The sequence below is a fragment of the Stegodyphus dumicola genome, chromosome 8 (assembly GCF_044657685.1).
Source record: "Stegodyphus dumicola isolate Sdum_Otavi_A_Nest chromosome 8, ASM4465768v1".
NCBI classification, from domain to species: Eukaryota; Metazoa; Arthropoda; class Arachnida; order Araneae; family Eresidae; genus Stegodyphus; species Stegodyphus dumicola.
In genome coordinates, this window is record NC_140775.1 from 48685313 (window position 1) to 48706317 (window position 21005).

The following is a 21005-nucleotide window of genomic DNA, read 5'->3' on the forward strand; positions in this document are numbered from 1 at the left end:
ATGCCCTTTCAAATTCGGCACTTCGTTGTTAAAGAAACCATTTTGCTTACTCTCCAAAACTGGCAAACTGCAAAATTTGTAAAATGCAAATTTTAAATATCATCAAAGAATTATATAGAGGCCTCTTTAACAATGAAGTACCTCAAATTGTTACTGAATATACTAAAAATGTTAGAGGAATATTTCATAATCTATCTAATAATTTTCTAACATATGTCAATGCATATCCTGTGATATGTTTTGCACATTCACAATATGCCACCTTTCTTCTATTAAATTTTTGACATGCTACACATTTACACTCTGCATTTTTCCAATTGATTACTTAAGCAATATTTATTATTATTAAATTGATTACTTAAGCAAACAAAAATAATCTTTGTTCAATGAGATCAGTTGGATTGCACCACTTTAGCAGAACTGATTCATAAAATACTTCAGCTAACTGATCTTGAAAATTGCATTATAATATTTATTCAGGCAATTTATTCTTACTTATTTCTTCGCTTTATCACATACTTAATTTATCAAAATGTCTAAAAAATTTCAATTCCATAAATACTCTACATTAAAAAAAAAAAAAAAAAAAAAAAAAAGAAAGAAAGAAAGAGAGAAATCTAATTTAAAAAAATATATATTAATCTAATTAATGAAAAAATTTACACTTTTTTAATTTCTTCTAATAGCATTCACATTATATATCATCTTAAATTTTTTATCAACAGCCTACACCATTTCATTGTAGTCCATCATATACTCAGTGGGGAGCTACGGGTGGCGGCTCATGGGAACCTTTTGTTAAATTTACCTTTAATTCAAAAGTCCCTTGTTCTTTTTGTTTGCCTGTTTATATTGTTACGAAATGTACAGGTGCGGTAAGATGGCTTCTCTGCAAAGCAGTTTTAAGGTTGCCATAAAATGGCAAAGGGAGGCCAGGTTGCCACATTTGGCGAGAAAGCACCCATTTGCCGACATACCATGGACGGTTGGAGAACCTTCTGGAACGAATTCTTACCGTTTTAGCCCAGAATGTTCTCCAACACAAGCCGAAAGCTATATAAACCCTGCTGGTCCGCAGTCAGTTAGTGTGTGTGCCTCGTCTAGCGAGCTGATAGTCAGTCATTGAGCGAGTGTCTCGAAGTCTAGCACCGAGTTGGTCGTCGTGTGTCTTAGACTGTGCTGAGTCGAGACAGCGTGTTGTGCTCCGAGAACGACTGAACCGAAGAGTCGATAGCTGTACTCTGGTGCTTTGCAGTGAAGCTATCTCCACCATTATTGCCTGGCAGTGTGAAGGCTGTGTCACTGATCGTTCCAGCCTGTTTATAGTAGATTTTCGACAACTGTAAAAAGTGTTATTGGAGCTATCCTGATTAATATTGGCTAAATAAAGTGTGTTTCGATACTTCATCAAGTGTCGTCGTTATTCACTCCAAATCTACGAACTCCGTACGAACGTGAAGGAAGAAAATAACGTAACAACTGGTGTCAGGAAGAGAAAAACGTAACAACTGGTGTCAGGAGTGGGGTTTGAGGGTGAGTGCCAGTGACAAGACCAATGGAAGATCTATTAAGACAGCTCGTGACTACCTTTGCTGAATTCCAAGAAAAGATGGAAGCCGGACAGGAGATGTTTTAAAAAGCCGGATATGCTGAGATAAAAGCCGGATGTGCTGAGTTAAAAGCTGGATATAAGGAGATGACAGCTAAGATCAAACCCGGCCGATAACAGGTGCGAAAGCAACTCCCTCAGATGAAAGTGGAGCTTGTAGAAGAAACTGGAGCCATAAAAGAAGATGTGAAAATGACAGTAGTGGCATCTGGAGAATCCAAGGTTGAAGAAATGAAAGAAGTAGCTAACGAACTGCCTGAGAAAGATCCAGAAATGATCGATGAAATATCTAAAATATCTAACGGGATTAAAGAAAAAGAAAACATGAAGAAATAAAAGACGGGAAGGAAGACTTTGATTCTCACATGCCTGAAGTAGAGACAGAAAAAGTGAAAATGTGACTGTCAAGTTCCTAGAAACTGATAGTGAAGTTATGAAAATGCAGTCAGCAAGTGTTGAACCATCTGAAAGTGTATGTGATGCAGAGATGGGAGAAGCTGATGTACAGCTTAAGCAGTATGCTCCAGTATTGCAAGAAAATTCACTCACCTCGCAAATTATGTGTGCGTCTCATAGTGCTGATTGTGCAGGCAAGGACTTGAATCTAAACCTGGATACTTGTGTTTGTGAAGAATCGGATTCCGTTCATGACTCTGATGCAGAATTTGGAGCTAGTTCCCAGGAAACAGAGGAAAATAAGCATATATCAGCTGCTAAAAATACCGAGGTGAACTGTATGCATGGTGCGAATGAACTACAGAGTGGTGAACAAAGTGTTTCATATCTCTCTGTAGATGAAAAGTCTGAAAGGACTGAATCTTCAGACTGTGATATGTAAAACATAAATATATCTGAGAACTACAGTGGAAAAGTATTTGACCCGGGTATATTTTAGTGAATAGACTGAGACTAAAATTCATTCTGAACTTTAATTTTGTAAAAATTTAAAATTGTGATGTGTTTAATTTGTGTATGTAACTTGTACATAGTGTAAATATCTGTTTCATTTTTTATGTTATCTGTATGTTTTAAAGCGTTTTGTTTGTATCGAATTTGGCTTTTGACCAAGGGTTGTACTGCCCGGGATGTGCAGCCCTCGGGAGGGGGCAGTGTTACAAAATGTCCACGTGCAGTACGATGGCTTCCCCGCAAAGTAGTTTTAGGGTTGCCATAAAATGGCAAAGGAAGGCCGGGTTGCCACATTTGGCGACGTACCATGGATGGTTGGAGAACCTTCTGGAACGAATTCTTACCGGTTTAGCCCAGAATGTTCCCGAACACAAGCCGAAAGCTATATAAACCCTGCTGGTCCGTCTTGTGTGTGCCTCGTCTAGCAAGCTGATAGTCAGTCATTGAGCAAGTGTCTCAAAGTCTAGCGCCGAGTTGGTCGTCGTGTGCATCAAGAGAGTCTTTTAGTGCATCGTCGAGTTTTGTCTTAGACTGTGCTGAGTCGAGAGCTATACTCTTGTGTATCGTCAAGACAGTGTGTTGAGCTCCAGGAACGATTGAACCGAAGAGTCGGTAGCTGTACTCTGGTGCTTTGCAGCGAAGCTCTCTCCACTGTTATTGCTTGACAGTATGAAGGCTGTGTCACTGATTGTTCCAGCATGTTTATAGTAGATTTTCGACGACTGTAAAAAGTGTTATTGGAGCTATCCTGATTAATATTGGCTAAATAAAGTGTGTTTCGATACTTCATCAAGTGTCATCGTTATTCACTCCAAATCTACGAACCCCGTAAGAACAAGAAGGAAGAAAATAACGTAACAACTGGTGACAGGAAGAGAAAAACGTAACAATATATTCTTAAAAAAATCTTGCATTTCCAAACCATACTTTATCAATCACTAAATTTTACATAAAGCATGAAATAAAAATGAATTATTTTTGGAATTTTTTTTAAATAAGTTCAGTAGGAAAACTGCAAAACTAAATTCCTAATATATGTTAAGAAATCTACAGTGAATAGAAAGACTATTACTATTAGTCAACAATGTCTTAAAGTCTATAAGTAAAGTTTATAAGAGTCTAAAATGTGTTATATTAGTAATACTAAAGTTGAATGATTTTTCAGCTTGATGAATAATATTTCCATAATAAATTATTTGATTTTACAATCTAACAATCATGATTTAACGAAAATATCCTTAAATGGTAATCTTCTAAGAGAATTTATTCCTAAGCTTAATGTAAAAACATTTTTAAAAACCTTCACCTTAGAACTTCTAAACAAATGAAAGAAGTTAAGACAGCCGGGGGCACTTGCCATGCAAAGAATTTAGTCAGATTATTTGTATTGTACATAAATATTACTTGCAGATGTCTACAGGATTTACATATATTTATATACTTGCATTTCAGGTTCTACAAAATGGATTAATGCTTTTTTCATTATGTGTTTCTTTTGAGAGTGCTGTAATATAAAATATAGCTTGAGCACAAAGAGTTTTAGATAGGTTACTCACATTATACTGATTGGAGGTTAATTCATTGAGAAAATTGTCTTCCCATACTTTTTTTTTCCCCTAAAGACAAAAGTCGCCTGGGTCATGGAATCCTTTAATTTGGATCTGAACACCCCACTGGGCATATGTTCGATGGCAGATGAGCATTTTCAGAACATTATTTAATGACAATATTTTCAAGAAAAACAATGCATTTAAAAGCCAACATTAAGCAAATATTTTACAATGTTTCTGTGCTATGGAGGAGAGGTGGATAATTAAATAGTAGTAGACAGATCCAAGGCAGGTTCATGATATATGTGTACTGTCTCTGGGAGAGAGAAATAATTGTTTTCCATACATGAGATCTGATTCTTCATAGATACAAGTTCAGTAATAACCTTACAGTGAGTACAGATGATTGCTGCTAATATGTCTGTATTTGCTACATTGAAATATCAATTTGTAAATTACAGTAGTAGGGCTATCATCAAGCAAAACAGTAATGAGTTTTCCTAGATCTAAAATTAAAAGTTACTACAGTGAAAATGAGAATTAAAAGAAGCATAAATTATTTGAGAAACTATATAGATATATTTGATACTTACGAATTAACACAACCACCTTGGTGCAATTTGGTAGTTTTTTACAGATGAAAAGGTAGAAGTTACTTATCAGGTGTAATTTTTAGCCCTACTTTTTAGAAAGATTCCCAAACTATTGAAATTTAGTGTAAGCAGGTAAACATTATCAAAGAAAACATAGTTTTGAATTTTAAATTACAATTTTAGTTATTAAACAAGGATTACATGATACATTAAAAAAATAAACTCTTGCATTCTTCTTCAAATCTTTCTGCAATTTTTTTGCACCATTCTTCTTCTAAAGTACACAGCTATCTGTTTTCTCTTAAAAAAATCAGAGAACTGTGAAGACTGCTTCACATAAATCTTAGCAATAGTGGCTATCTAGGAAACGTATGCTCTCATTGACCCCTTAAGAAAATTTGTAGCAAAATTCTGTTATTTCTGCAAAAATTTTAAAGCAGTGTCTTCCATTGCTGGCAAATTCCACAAGCTCATATTTTAAATCTGGGGGGCGGAAATCATGATTTGTTTATAAAAACCCTTGGAACTTGGAATACAACAAAAATGAATGCACATGAAAATGAGGGTGCTGCTTGAATGAAGGACTATTATGATCATGGATATGTGCCTGACTGCCAGAGTTGGCAAAATGTGAAAATTTGACAACTTCTATTAAGGTGGTTGCTTTAATACACAAGTCCAAATATTCATATTTTAGGGTAGATCGAAATGAAAAGTGAGCTAAAGTGCAATACTTATTATTGCTGTATTAATATAATTAGACATAAGGGTGCTGGTGTCCTTGAAAAAAACATCTATCTCATTAGAGAAAAACATAAAAAAACAGTCACGTTTTCTAGTGCCATATCACGCAACAATGATTCATTCCCCACAAATGCTTTTTATTTACTAACTACTAAAAATAGGTACCAAAATTGTTTGGTACCTTGAATACTACCTTAGCGGTTTATCACTAAAGGTTGACAAATTAATTTAAATGATCTTGGATAATTTTCTGCTGACATATTTTATGGGAAGCTGGCTTACCCTTACATTGCATATTAAGAAAGCAATATGGCAATTTTGCATAGGAAGAAAACAGTATGGCCATAAAGGCAATTTATTTCATCCAGCATAAAAAACATTACAAGCATATGTATGAAAGAAGAAATGGACTTTACTGTTATCAGGACTGGATTCGTCGCCAAGAGGTTGGTGCATATGAAATCACCACTGTTTACTTTTAAAATTGTTATAATATTTACTTTAAAAAATTAAAAGAATGCCTCTTCAAAATTGGCAATAAGAATACAAATGCTAAAGATGTAACGTTCACTTGCGTTTTTATTGTTATTGTATATTTGATGATATTGTATATTTTCACAGATATGACAATTAGGGATTTCCTTAACAATGAAAAATTTTCCATACAGTTTCTTCAAGAATAAGGAATTATTCACTCTGAAAGAAAGTGCATGTCAAATCATAAAATGAAACTATACTTCAATTCAAAGAATACTCCACATTGGAGATGTGGTGATATGATGTGCCAAGAAAAGAAAGGATTATGTTCTCAAAACTGGTTTGAAAGATTATGAACCAGTTTGTTAACAGCAATTTGTTTCATTTATGCATGGTGTTTAGAAGTAACTTCCTATTCAGTATCAACTTGATATGAATCACTATATTGTTTTTGATTGGAATACTCATATGAGGGAAGTCTGTAACCATGCATTAATGTCTAGACCATGAATGGTAGTTAAAATGGGCCCAGCACTAATAATATTGTCAAAGTTGACTCAAGTTTGTTTCTGCATTGAAAAAACATTGGTCGTATCCTTCCAGCCTAATGGGTGTGTTGCCAAGAAACAAAAGAAAGATTTTTAGTTACTGTGTCTAATTATTCTGCCAGAACTTTGCTTAATGTTATTGAAGAAAATATAATTGGTTGCACTGATATACTCAGAAAGTTGGAAAGGGTACGACAATGAAGAATTTGAAAGAGGCTAGATTTTGAACATTTCTGCATTAACCATACATACAGTTTTATCTATGCTATTATTAGTTGTCTTACATAAACTATTCAAAAGTCATGGCACAGTGCCAAATGGCAAAATAAACCCCAACGTGGCACTTATCCTAACCAATCAGATTCTTATTTGAGTTTATGTGGTGGCAGCACATGTTTCAGACATTTTAAATGTACAATTTCTAAATTTAGAATTACAAGTTTTAAATGCAGTTTCCAAATAACAGAAATTTTAAACACAATTTCTTGCTTCTGCATTGATCTCAATTTGCCAAAAAAATTTTTTTTTCCTGATTTTATTTTTCCAGCAAGTTGTTTAATTTACATTATGAATTTATAATTTTACAAATAGCTGTTATCTTTACTTTTTCCTTAGATTTTTCTTCATTTCAATTGTATAGTAAATATTTTGCTGATTATGTTTATGCGTCGAATTTTTCACATGGTCAGTATTTGCCAAATATCTGAATCTGCCCTCATAACAGAACAGTATCAAAGATATTTATAAAGGGATAAACATGTCTCTTGAACATTTTAACATGGTAAAAGCTTGATTACCCAAAAAGCTTGGAAAATTTCAAATTCTGGATAACTGAGTGCATAAAATATGCAATTTATGGTAAAAAAAGCCAAATGAATGGAAGAAAAAATTTTTGGTCTAAAATTATAAAGAGTCAATTTATTCATTATCAACTTGAATATAAAACACTAGCATTTAAATCATGTGAGATGTTGAAAGATAAAAAGGAATTCCAAACAAAGTAAAACATTGTATTCAATTGGGAAATTCCATGGAACATGAAAAATTAGCGGATATCTCGCCCAGTCTTTTGCACCTGTCATTGCAGGAGAAGTCTGAAGGAATAGATTACTCTTTATTTAATAACTAAAGATGTATAAGTTATGGACATAACATAGAAAACTTAAATTGTCCCAATTTTTCATATTGCACAGCCACTGTTTATCCATTTTCATATAAATTGAACTTTTCTTCACACTAGAATCCCATAAATTTGAAAATACTCTGCAGCAGGCTATTCTGTTGAAGACAAGTCCCAAATTCTAATTACTTTTTTCCAAAATGCACTTGAAAAACAAATAAAAAACAGTTGCTTTACATTGTTTTTTAAAAATAACTCGACTTACTAAGAATTAATCAGGTGATTACATAAAGGCAAAGCTTTATCTCATGCTTATCCATAATTGGCACTAAATCACACAGTTTGGTGACAGTTTTTATTTGACTAAATTCTTAGTCCTCTTTGTGCTTTATAACAGTTACATGTCTTTCATTTGCTTAATTTTACTTTAAAAAGAGGTTTCTAAATTGCATTTCTTTTCTAAGGGTAGATCACACTTACTTAAATGCAGACTATTTTTTAATGTGTTTTATAAATTAAACAACAAAAAGTATAGAAAATGTTGATAAATACCAAATCTGAAAGTAGTTTTTATATTCATACACTAAAATTAAATGCATGACACATAAAATAAAAGGCTGACTGCATTCCCCTTTGAAACTAAGAAATTCCTTCCTGGTTGAAAATTCTTGCATTATATGTTAAAATGAATATTGTTGATACATATCTTTTAAGAAATACATCAGAAATAAGAAAGCTTAAATTTGTTAACTTATAAACCAGTCCAAATTTTAAAAAATTTAGAAATCCCATACTAAAATGAATGAATTTTTAAAAAAATTAAGTAATTTTCATAATTAACCTAAGAACTTAATTTGGTACTTTTCCATTATACTCCCGTAAACTTAATAAATATCCTAAAGAAATAGCATGTTTCTTCCGGAGAAGTGAAAGAATTTGTAAATAATCAATACACATTGTAACTCATTATTTTGTAGTGGCCAGCTTTTTCTAAATTTATAGTTGGCTTTTGGTGTTCCTCATTACAGTGATGCTTCTTTTCGATTTCCCAAATAACGAAGCAGATTCAACAATGTGAAAAATATCCCTTTAGAATGAAAATGTTCCAATCTGCATAATATGATTTTATTTATCAAAGCAAATACGGTAAGGTGGTGTCACAAGTGCAAGAAAAAAAAACAGGAATCAGGAAGGGCAATTGGTTCAAGAATTCTCATCTCACCTTCACAACAGTCATAAGATTTATTTATTTACAGGCAATGGAATTGACATCCATCGAACTTTGTGAAAAAGAACTTCTAATGTCGCACACTACTGTCATCAAGTGGAAAATTATCTTAGAGAAATTTGTATCTTAAGATGCTTTGGGCCAGGAATGGAGAAATAACCAGGCCAAATAGCTGAAATAGACGAAAGTCTATTACTAAGAGGAAAAATAATGCTGGGCATATTTTCCCACCACAATGGGTTTGGGGCAGAATTTCCGCAATACAAAGGATACATTCCTTGCTGCCGTTCTGAATAGAGGCGCAGAGTGTTTGCTAAAATGCATCAAAGAAAATGTAAACAAAGGCTCCGTCATCTACTCCGATTATTGGAGAGCTTACAAAACTGGCGAACTCGAAAGAGCCGGCTTTTTTCATTTCAAAGTGAACCACAAGTTCAATTTCGTGGCTCCAGAAACTGGCATTCATATGCAGACAATAGAGTACCTATGGGGGGGGGTCTGCCTAAAACAGGAAAAAGCAACTTCACAGTACCGCCAGACAATATTTGCCATCATATTTGGCAGGATTCGTGTGGAGAAAAGAAAAAGAAAAAGATTCATTCAACTTGATCATCAAAGCAATTGCTAAGCAGTTTCTGCCAAAAATAAATATTGCCATTTAAATATGTTATGTGAATAAATGAAAATTATTTAGTTTATAAAATGCAAATAAAATGTTTGTACTATTTTTTAGAAGTTTCTGATGACAGTAATTATGATTTTTTTCTTTCTCATTATGACAATTATCGTACAGGGGTTTAATGGAAAAGTACCCTTCATTTAAAATCACAGCTATATACATAAAATTAAAGCATACATTATCACAAAAAAGGACAAAAACCTACAAAATAAAGTAACAGAAAACTATTTAATTAAAATTACCTTCTTGTCACTAATTACTTCATTCCAAGCTGTGCACACTCTGCAATAATTCATTAAGTCAAGGAATGGAATTTGACAAAATATTCTTTCCATTACATGAACAGGTAAAAGTTCGAAATAATTAGGCCTGTCATCTTCAGCATTATTAGAAGGCTCACCTAACAGACCATAGTACTTACTAAAAAATATTTCATTAGGTACCTCTACATTTGCAGCATCATTTGATGTACTTGAAGCATGACTGATTGTAGAGCTGAAAGCTTCACATTCTTCCGTTTTAAAATTAGGATATGATTTTGGTTTGAAATAATTTATTATTTTATTGGACATACAAGCACTTCCTGAAATATCAGATTTGTGTGACTTTCTTTTTTTGCCAGAAAATTTATTGCAGTTCAGTTTGGCAGTTTGAACTTGTTCATCTAAATCAAAGTAACCAGCAACATCATCTTCATCTTCAGACAGCTCCTTCTTCAATTCTAATAATTCTGAAGCTTGCCTGAAATGTGGTGAATCTGTCTTTTTTTTTAATTTATGTCTTTTTCTTGGATACATGCCCCTGTTTGGGTCTTTGGAACTTTTTTGTATTAAATTAGGAGAAACAAGAGGTAGTACTTCTGCCGATGGACCAGGTGCAGAGGTTGATGCAGATTCTGTACGACATTTTTTTCTGGGCTGGGTTGGAGAAGTTGACATTTTGGAGATCAAAAATTATCTAAAAAAATAATTTAAAAAACATTAAAACATATTTAAAATTTCATGTCATTGTACAATGGTTAACTATAGAAGGTAAACACAGCACTGATTCAAGTTGAATAATTTCAACGACTTCATTACAGTTTGAAAAAATTCATTAAAACTATGGAGAACTCATACACAAAAGCATCAACCAAGCACCAGCCTACAGTCAGGAAAATAAAACTAAATATATTAGCAAGAATCTTTCACCGAGCTAGCCTATTTTTATTAATTACCATTACATGATGCAGAGGGGGGGTAGCATTAATAAGTAAAAATGTAATTGTATTAATTTATTTCAATTGATATTGGGTTATCTGTAAAGTAATTTTTAAGGGAGGAAACAGTTTGCTTATAGTACAGATGCTCCCCACTTTACGAACTTTTGCACATACAAACAAACCTGTTTCCAAAGAGTGAAATTTATTCAGAGATGAAAAGAGAATATCAAATGTCCAAAAACAATTGCATGATTATCATACAGCACTATCATCTTATGTACAAAAAAAAAAAAAAAAAAAAAAAAACATCCAGATAAGCTGTGTTGTTACTTATGCTCACTTATCTGACATAGTCAGGCCAAGCCCACAAAATTCCTCGTGGCAAGGAGGGCTAGATTACTCCTGTCATTGGCAACAGCTTTGAGCATCATTCAGGTGACAGTGCGATTTAGCTGTGTTCCGCCCCAAATTTTGATGGAGAGCACCTCCAGAGGGACAGGTCCAAGGGTCTTTCACCCCTCTCCCCTTCCACCAAACCACACAAGAGGAGTTTCAGCTCGCCACATATTTAGAGTGCTGCCATGCCGCACCAACACTATACATTTACAAACATCCATGCCTTTTCCAGAATTCGAACCCGAGCCCTTAAGCACAACAGTCAGCAATGCTAACCACTATACTGGTTTTGCAGCATGTTCAGATAAGTTCAGACACTTATTTTCTTAAGAAATAAGTACTTCAGAAGTCGGTGCTGCTGGCCAATCTACATGACACCACCTTTCATTTCTCATATAACTTCTTCATCACAGAAATCTCCTTCCTCATCACATACTTACAGATGAGTCTTCAGATAGCGAATCAGATGTTGACTCATGTTCATCCATGTGAAGATCCACTAGCTTCATACTCACTCAATTTACATACATATTTCAAAGTATGACAATCCAAGATATGTAAATAATTCTTTGTTTATTATAATTTATTATTTATATGTACTGTATTTAAAATGTATTATTGTTTATTTTAGTACTTTTAATTATTTATTTGACAGTATTCTATAGCTCTTATCACAAACATAGACAGAAGTTATACGTGGCAAACCTAGTAACACTTTACGAACAAATTCACATTACAAAAAGTTATTTGGAACATAACTCATTCTTAAGGTACGAAGCCTCTATATGTACCGTGTACTTTTAATGAAAAAAAAAAAAAATTAGACCAAAATTTACGGGTGCATGTTGTACGCTGGATATAAAAATAAAGAAAAAATGAAAATCAAAAAATAAATTTTTGATTTCTACTTCTACCTAAATGCTGTTACTAGAGATTTTGGTGATTTTCTAGGACCCAGTCGGCAACACTTTCTTTTTGGATAGACCATTTCATTATCCACAAGCCATATTCATTATTTGGCATATTAATTATTGTGATATTTTTCTTACTCACGTACGGAGCTTTTACCAATATCAAACATCATTGCTGCAGCACAATTTCCATTTTCTTTCGCAAGCTGAATGACTTTGTATTTGAAACCAGCACTATGTTTGTTTTATATGGCAGGAGCCATATTTACTAATAAAAGGAATAATAGATGAACTGCATTTTAGATTAAGCAAATGCGATTTATGAAAGCCTTCTATCTTCACTTCAAATGACTACAGAAAGAGAAAACTTGACTCCTTATTCCACAAATTCATTCGGGTCAGAAGTACATTCGTATTCCAAACTATGCCTCCCCTTTTCTCGGAACCTTAGAATAACATTCTTGGACGCATCTGCATTGAATACGACCAACCCCTTTTTCAGATTTACTCCCTCATGCACTTTCCCCACATATATATTGTTTCCCTTATCATTAGTTAATTCAGTACAGTCAAAAGTCTTTAATCCGGACGTCCATAATCCAGAATGATCTATAATCCGGACCTCAAAGCTAAACTTTCTGCGCATGCATCAACGCATAATGCGTTAATGCATGCGCATAATACCTGTATGCGTGCACATATGTGTCTATGTATAACGCGTTTAATGTATAACGGACAGTATAAGCTAAGCTAAAATTATCTAATTCAGTTAATGTCGCAGATTGCGTTGTTCCTTAATCTTCTAATTGGATCCGGCTTATTATTTTTTGCAGACATTTAGAGCAATTTTATAAAAGCTTGAACTTTTGATTAAGTCAAAAAGAATTTCCAATTCTGGAGCTACCAAAGGATCTACAAGCGAAAGCATGTTCCGATGTCCATCAAACAAAAAGTGGAATTGCTGCAAAAATGGATAAAGGCATATATCCTTTGATTCTCTAATCATTCCAAAATGTGCTTATCAATTTCACGCTACTCTGCGGGGGGAGTGGGGGAGAACGACACGGCGCGCAATGACCTGGAAGTTGATCTGTCAGCACTATCCTTATTTTCAGGGCAGATGTTTTTATTTTATTCGGCTTATAATTCCTTACTAAATGTAGTATTTCATCTACATTTAGTAAGGAGTAGTAAACATCTCAATGTACTCCATCTTTGATACGATTTAAATCAAACTCCTCGTCATTATAAATATCACGAATACACATCAAATAGTTTTCTGGTTGCAATTTTCTAATTTCGACTATGCATAATGTATGCTTTAAGCATACACGCGTTGAAAAAAATGTTTAATAAAGTTAACAAATAAATATAAAGCTTTTATTTTGTAAATTTTGATACCCTTTAGATCACAATTGCTCTTTATTTCATAAATTACGGTTTCATTTTTTTAATTTCTGTATGCCATCTTACCAGATTTAAACTGATGATCTATAATCCGGAAAAACTGATAATCCGGAATCGCCGAAGTCCCGACGAGTCCGGATTAAAAACTTTTGACTGTATACCATTGTTTGAAAGCAAGCGAAAAATCTTCGATTGAATGACTTCAGAACATAACAGCATCACTCATGTATCTTTCAGGTTTCCTCATAAAGAAAAAGGTGTGCATTATACAACAAACATACCTAAAAACTAAAAAATGTAATTTGAAATTACAGGTGAGTGTTATACACTGGAATATATGGTAAATGTTTTATAGAATTACAATTTGGCCATTTTGGACCAATACTTTTTGCTTCTTTTTGGAAGATTCCCCGCTCGTAAAAATAACATTACCTTTTCGGCAATAAAACAGCAAAATAAGCAAAAAGAGCTCCTTCTGATTTTCCATATTTGATATAACACACCAAAAAAAAAAAAAAAAAGTTCTTCAAAAGTCAGCTCTCAAAATATATAATGACAATTTGGTTTTAAATGAAGTTGGTTGGTTAAAAATACAACTAATTCCTCTGGTGTTTAAAAAAAAAAAATTTTTTTTTTTTTTCTTTCCAAACAACCCAATATATTGAAGATGAAATTGAGTAATTACAGGAAAAATAATCTTAATTTGTAGTCAAAAAGGAAATATTTTTTTATTTACTGTATTTATCTGCATGTTTCTCTCTCCTTTTTCCCTCTGTTTCTCCCACGGCATTTATAGCACATACTAATTTTAAAGCTTTTAACTTTCCACATATGATTTTCAGCTTCCTACATTTAAAGAAAGGCTATTCCAAAGCTCATCAAATTTCAGGAATTTCACAGATTTGTTTTCCTTGACCTATTCATATATTTCTGTCTCTAAAATTCTGATCAAACCATTTATCTTAATCTGCACAAAAGTTTTCCCCAGAGCAAAAAGCAAGTGGGTAAAAACCCTTAAGCAGAAATAAAAAAGGAAAATATATAGTACCAAATATGAGGAGGAAAAAAATTAGAAATCTTGACAAATGATATGCCAGGATAGAAGCAATTCCATATAAAAAAAGTTGAGCTAATAAGCAGTCACATCTAGTAATCAAAATATCTGGTAAGCTGAACAGCCCACTCATGGGAATAAGATGAAATACCAATTCCTCCAAGCTTCCTTGATGACCAGACAGTGCTTGTTCCTTACAATCCTGACTGAACTTGTGTGTCAAAAAGTTACATTGAACATGATCAATGCAATATTTTATAAAAGTATGTCAATGCATGTGGAACAACAGAAGTTTGGCAGTTTTTCTAAAACCTATGAAATAGAAGGTGTTTGTTTAATGTAGCACCCTCGAGGTTCAGCGCCCTTTTGTAAGAGGAGCCACATTTAGTTCAATTAGTAGTAGAAGTAGTTATGCAGCATGCCTATAGTGTGTTCGCGCGTCTCACCATTATCTGTGCTAATAGAGTCCCTAACTCATAATATTGTACATCATGTAAATAATTAAATGTTTTGGGTGTATTTCAGAAATATTTTAAAATGCAGAGGACAACAAATACCACTGGACAAATTCTGAGTGAGATGGAGGCCTAATAAGCCTCAAGGAGAATGGAGCAGCACTGATGGACAACGAAAATATAAAACAAAATACTCAAAAAAACTTTAGATATTTATGCAGTAGCACAAACACTTTGGAACAATTAGACGATTTATATATATATAAAGAATGCTGACTAATAAGCAAATCTTACATTTTATAGCTATTTATCTCAAAAATCAACCAATGAATCTAGTCAAAAGTTGTTTTCAATTCTTTTGTGCTGGTGGAAATCTCTTAGTAAATGCTTCAGGAGTAGATTCAAAGCAATTGTTCCCTTCAGCATAACTGCCAACCTTGAAATCTTAAAAACCAGGACATTTTTTTGTGAGAAAAGTAGGAGAAACTGGGGGGGGGGGTGGAGTTTCACACTGTGCAGCGACACCATTTCAAAGGAACTCAAAACTGACTTTAATTTACTTTAAAATACATGGTTCAAGTTACTGAACTATTTGTAATTTAAGACATAAAATATATTATCATTTAATTAAATGTTCTTTGGTTAACTTCACTTTTTAACTTTCTTATATTGGGTGGCCATAATTAAACTGACAGTGCTCACAGTGTTCTGTAGCACGATCTATTTGCGAGAATGACGCCACATTTTGTAGGAAGATTAAACAAGACGGGGGACGAAGGATTCTGCAAAAAAACAAATTAGTTCCAAAAGTCATCACTAGGGGAATATTTGGCACTGTGTAATGGAAAATAGAGTGTTAACAAATGCAAATCAATACGGAAATTACCTTTTGTTTTGCATTCAAATGAGGTTCAATGTAGCTGGCGTTGTTGTGGACCACATATTGCATTCTGTGCACAGTATGCACAACAGCAGAAAGTAACATGTCTGCAGGAATCTCCCGTACAGTCCGTGATATGTTATCCTTCAACAAAGCCAGATCCTGGACCACTCCTTGATAGACCTTGGACTTAAGGTAACCCCATAGCCAGAAGTCGCATGGGGTAAGATCAGGTGACCAAGGTGGCCATGCAGTTGGAAAGTAGCGGCAGATGACTCTTTCTGTTGTAGCATCTGTTGCACCCGTACAGCAACATGTGGAGGGGCTTCATCTTGCATGAAAATGATTTCCCCCAGGCATTGTCTTTGCTGAAGTGCCGGAATGACAAATCTGTTCAACATGTGGCGATATTTCTCTCCGGTAACAGAACAGGTTTCCGGTCCTGTTGGTGTAATGTTCTCATAGAAGAATGAACCTACGATAAATTCCGCTGTGAACCCACACCAAACTGTTACCTTTGGTGAATGTAAGGAAATTGCTGTGACTGCATGTGGTGGTTTGTCATCACAAATTCGGCAGTTCTGGGTATTCAGTGTTCCATTCAGGTAAAAGTGGGCCTCGTCTCCCCATAAGATTTTCCACGGCCAAGCATCATCCACCTCCATTCTGGCAAGAAAGGTGAGAGCAAAAGTCAATCGCTTATCATGGTCGGGGTACAGTAACTCCTGTACATGGCTAATCTTGTATGGATAGAAGTTGATAATATTTTGTAAGATTTTCCATACCGTACTGTAAGGCATATCCATATTCCGAGCTACTCCACGAGTGCTAGAGGTGGCAGCAATATTGTCTGGTCCTCTGTCCACAATCGCCATGGCAACTGCTTCGATTACATCCTGTGGTACAGGTTTTCCTCCTCTGCCTCACTGAACCTTCACAGAACCTGTTTTCTCAAACGTCACAACCATTGATTTTAGCCCATTAACTGACACAGGACCGTTACCTTTTTTTTTTTTTTTTTTGTTCTAAAAGCACGAAGAACGACTGACGTGTTGCACTGGTTGAGGTAAAAGAATTTGACCAGTAACACATGCTCGACTAAAGAAGGAGACATTGCACATAAACTTTCAATCCGATTGATTCGAAATGTAATACATTGCCTTTTAAAACCCAAGCAGCTGGCACTGTGCGAATGGATGTAACATGAAATTTGAATAAAGAACTTCTTCTTCTGCTCAGCGTACGTGATACTGCAGATCACGAGACTTTATTGGTGTTTATGTAGATTTTATGCTTTTTTAAAAGTGTTGCACTTAACTAAATCAGAAAATGTGCATAATAAAAGTTAATTTTATTCCATATTAATTTGCATTTGTTAACACTCTATTTTCTATTACACAGTGCCAAATATTCCCCTAGCGGTGACTTTTGGAACTTATTTGTTTTTTCGCGGAATCCTTCGTTCCCCATCTTGTTTAATCTTCCTACAAAATGTGACATCATTCTCGCAAATAGATCGCACTACAGAACACTGTGAGCACTGTCAGTTTAATTATGGCCACCCAGTACTTTTATACCGAGAAAATACTGAGCAGGGACAGAAAGCTTTTATTTATCAAAATACTTTGAATACAGTGAAAATAAAATTAACAATTAATGTGCATAGTATCTGCATGGATAAACTTAACAATGTACGATATATTGATTAAAAATTGCTTGATTCTTCATACAGAAAACTACTGACACCTACAGGAGATGAAGAAAATTCAGATCAAATGACATTTAATAAGAAAAATTTAACAAAAGATCAAGGAGAAGATAAAAATCAATGTAACAAAAGATAGAGATCAATTAAATGTAACAAGAAAAAATGTCATTCAGATAAAATAAAATTTAACAAAAAAAAAAAAAAATATTCTGAAAATTGTTATAGGTGGGAGAATGTACTTTACCTAATTTAAGTTTCATCAATTCAATAAATTTATTTTTGCTGGGAAACCTTTTCTTTAATAAAGGCTAAAAATTAAAAACTGGGAGATTAAGTGACCTACCAACAGACCAGGAGAAGTGATAAAAAAACATGAGTTTTTTGGTAAAACCAACAGAATTGGTAGCTATGCCTTCAGTGGCAAAATTCGGTAATTCCTTCCAAAATTTTACTTTTTTTTTTCCATTTCAGGCAAATGACATAAGTACATATTTTAAAAGTGAGCTTAATATCCAGATTTGTCAATAAAAATCACTGGAACTTGGAATATAGTAAAAGGAGCACATATGAAAATGATTATGTTATTTGCTAAGAGAAGAATTGCTACGCACATGGTTATAAGAGTTTGGCACATAATGAAATTTTGGAAATTTTTAGTAAGACAGTTGCAATACATAAGTATGGTCAGTTATTTGATGTTTTTATGGAAGAACACCTCTCATCCAAACAATAGCATCTCTCCTTTTTCTCTTTTTCATAACCTGCCACTTATAGCATCCATTCTTCTTTGTATAGATATGGTAAAATTAAATTGTTTTTGTCTAATTTTTCTGTTTAATACTGTGTTTATCATTCTAATAATTTTCATTGGTACCAAGCATCAAACTTACATATAAAATACTGCTCTAAAGTTAGAATAAGTGGTCCCCTGTTGTTCCATTTTATATTTGTTTCTATGAAGAAAATAGTTTTGGTTTACGAACATTGACAACAGAGATAATGAAGACAATTTGCAAGGTATAACAGATGATAAAAACAGCAGTTTTAGCAGCGTTAAATAAATGATTTGAAGCCTAGGGAATAACAGTGGATATCAATAAGAGCAGGTGCTATCACTGTGATTCTGGATGGTGAGATTCAAGCTACAGGAAAGCAGAATTCAAAATATTTTATTACATTTTGAAATGCTGATACTACTATTTCTTTTAAATAATATTGTTACTGGTAGTTTGCCCATGAATATATCTTTTTTGTTGAAGTATTTTACTTGTTAAGCTCTTCTTATAAGCATGTCCTTCGAAATTAAATTATTCACATAATGTTCCCCTCTTAATTTGTGAAAATTAGCAAAAAGAAGGGGAAGTACATGAGCAATTATACTATTACAGTTATATTAGAAACATATACTGGCGATGCAGTCAAATTTTTCCTTCAAATGAACTTAGAAAATAAACATTCAGGACCTCTAATGAATACTGTGTCTATATTCCATACTGGTTCAATAACACCCTTGTACACGGGGCATTTATACTGTAACTTTTTTTAATTAACTGCAGTAACTCTAATACAACACTAAAATCCTTTAATAACATATTAATTGCAGATTTGATATTGATTTCTAAATTTAACCTTGCATATGAATGAACACTTTAAAAAATTTTTAGCAGAAATTAAAAGAATAGGTACAATAATTATGTGCATTATATGGTTATTATGCATACTGATTTATATATTGTGATTTTAAGGAACTTTCTGTTTTTTCAATATACAAAAAATGATTTCTAAAACACACTTACATTGCTTAAAGCAAAAATGTAAAATATTTTTCACATTTTTATAAAAATTATACTGAAATTAAAAAGCTAATGTTGAAACCAAATTAAAATTCATTTCTCTATTTCATTTATATAATGAAAAAAACTGCAAAAAGGTATGTACATTTTTTAATATGAGCCCTATTGGTAATCACATGTAACAGCACAAAAATATGCATTTTTTCTATACAATTTTGATCATTAGAATGCTGTTAAACAAGTATTTAGCAATAAACGATTTGTAAAGCAAGATGCTAAGGAAAACACGCTTATTGTCAAAGCACGTGCGACGTGTTAGACATTTTAAAAAATTAAATACAATAATGTTTAATATTTTATCAATTCTCTTTCTAAAAGTGAGGTATTAAAATGTACGACCTCCACGGTATGACTCAAAATATTTATAAAATGTAATATAAATACAAAAATAAATCTATATTTTATAGAATTTATTTGTGATCGTTTAATTACCTAAACTATTTTTAAAAAACCGATTTCATACTGATATTTCAATTAGAAATATAAATTATTTTCGGTAATCACAGTTTGGTTAGCTCATAACGGTCTTAAAATACAACGTGCAAAATCAAAATAATTAAAAAAACAACAGTGTAAATTATTCTTTGCTAATTCTAATCTCTAAACAGTACTCTAGAACTTCAAAAGTATTAAAAATAAATACAGTAAGAATCTTAACAGATATTTTACTTGTTGTTCGTTACTGCTTTTCTACAAACCAGAGGTTCACAACTATAGATAGAAACATTGTCTTAGTTACCACTTGTTGCCAAAATTATATTTGTAACTTACCATACTCAAAGAGATGCCATAAAGGAGGTTAGAATCTATTCTAACCAAGGAGGTTAGAATAGAAGGAGGGAAGGTTTAACTCAAATGGTGAAGCTTGGCGGCCATGTTCCTGTTATCGCTGTGACTTGCGCAAGGAAGTCTGTAATTACAATTTTTTTTTTCTTTTTGAAGCATGTCAGCTTGTGTTGCATATGGATGCACAAACAGATTTTCGAAAAAAGATTCCTGGGATAACTTTTCACACGTAAGTATTAATTTTTTTATATAATTTGATAACTATGGTAAAAAATATCACAATGTCATGTTGTTTTCTTTCCAGATGTGAAAACAAGGACTTAAAAATAATCAAAATATGTTATATACATTTTAATGTTTCTGTTTACAGCTGGCATTTTTGTTCCTTAACATACAATGATGTATGCTAGGATTTAAACTGTATAATTTGAACGTTTTAGGTAATTCGTTTGATAATTTTCATGAAAAGTAAGACACCAATTGTTACTATTTTTATGAATTGTAAAGGTGTTAAATAAAGTAATGCTTTTCTTTTTGTATAAATTATTATTCATCTTTAAGTTTTGTGAACTGTTAGGAATAAATAAATTTTTTTGCATAAATTTACAAATTTGTGGGCAGTATAGCGATAAAAGTAAGTAAAATAATTACACAACTGAACATGTGGAAAGATGTATCCAAAAATATAGGTATAGGTATACTTCTGTAATTCAGCTTAATTCAAGGCTGAATTACAGAAATCTTTGAGATTCATAAATATGAAACGTGCAAAAACTGAATTCACATAAATCTATTTTATTTTATTAATATTTATTTTCTTGTTGTTATATGGTTGTTGTTTGTGAAAAGAATCTATTTAAAACTTTCATTTAAAAAAAATGTAACCTGTGACTATTT

The 21005-nt window shown here is 33.0% G+C and overlaps 1 protein-coding gene across 4 annotated transcripts in view; it reads right to left on the reverse strand.

Moving 5' to 3' along the window:
* Positions 1-20064, reverse strand: part of LOC118195793 (F-box DNA helicase 1-like) — a 161001-nt gene extending 140937 nt beyond the window's left edge. For 3 of the 4 annotated variants that reach the window (XR_015042565.1, XM_085821821.1, XM_085821823.1), the window contains exons 1-2: positions 19992-20064; positions 9700-10414 (exon numbers count right to left, since the gene is read on the reverse strand). Coding sequence is in view for 3 of the 4 variants with exons in the window: in XM_085821821.1 (XP_085677947.1) it covers positions 9700-10395 (696 nt within the window). In the remaining variant the exon portion in view is untranslated. Of the gene's footprint in view, positions 1-9699; positions 10415-19980 lie in introns of all 4 variants that reach the window. The other variant, XM_085821822.1, reaches the window with a different exon arrangement.
* Positions 20065-21005: the final 941 nt, after the last annotated feature.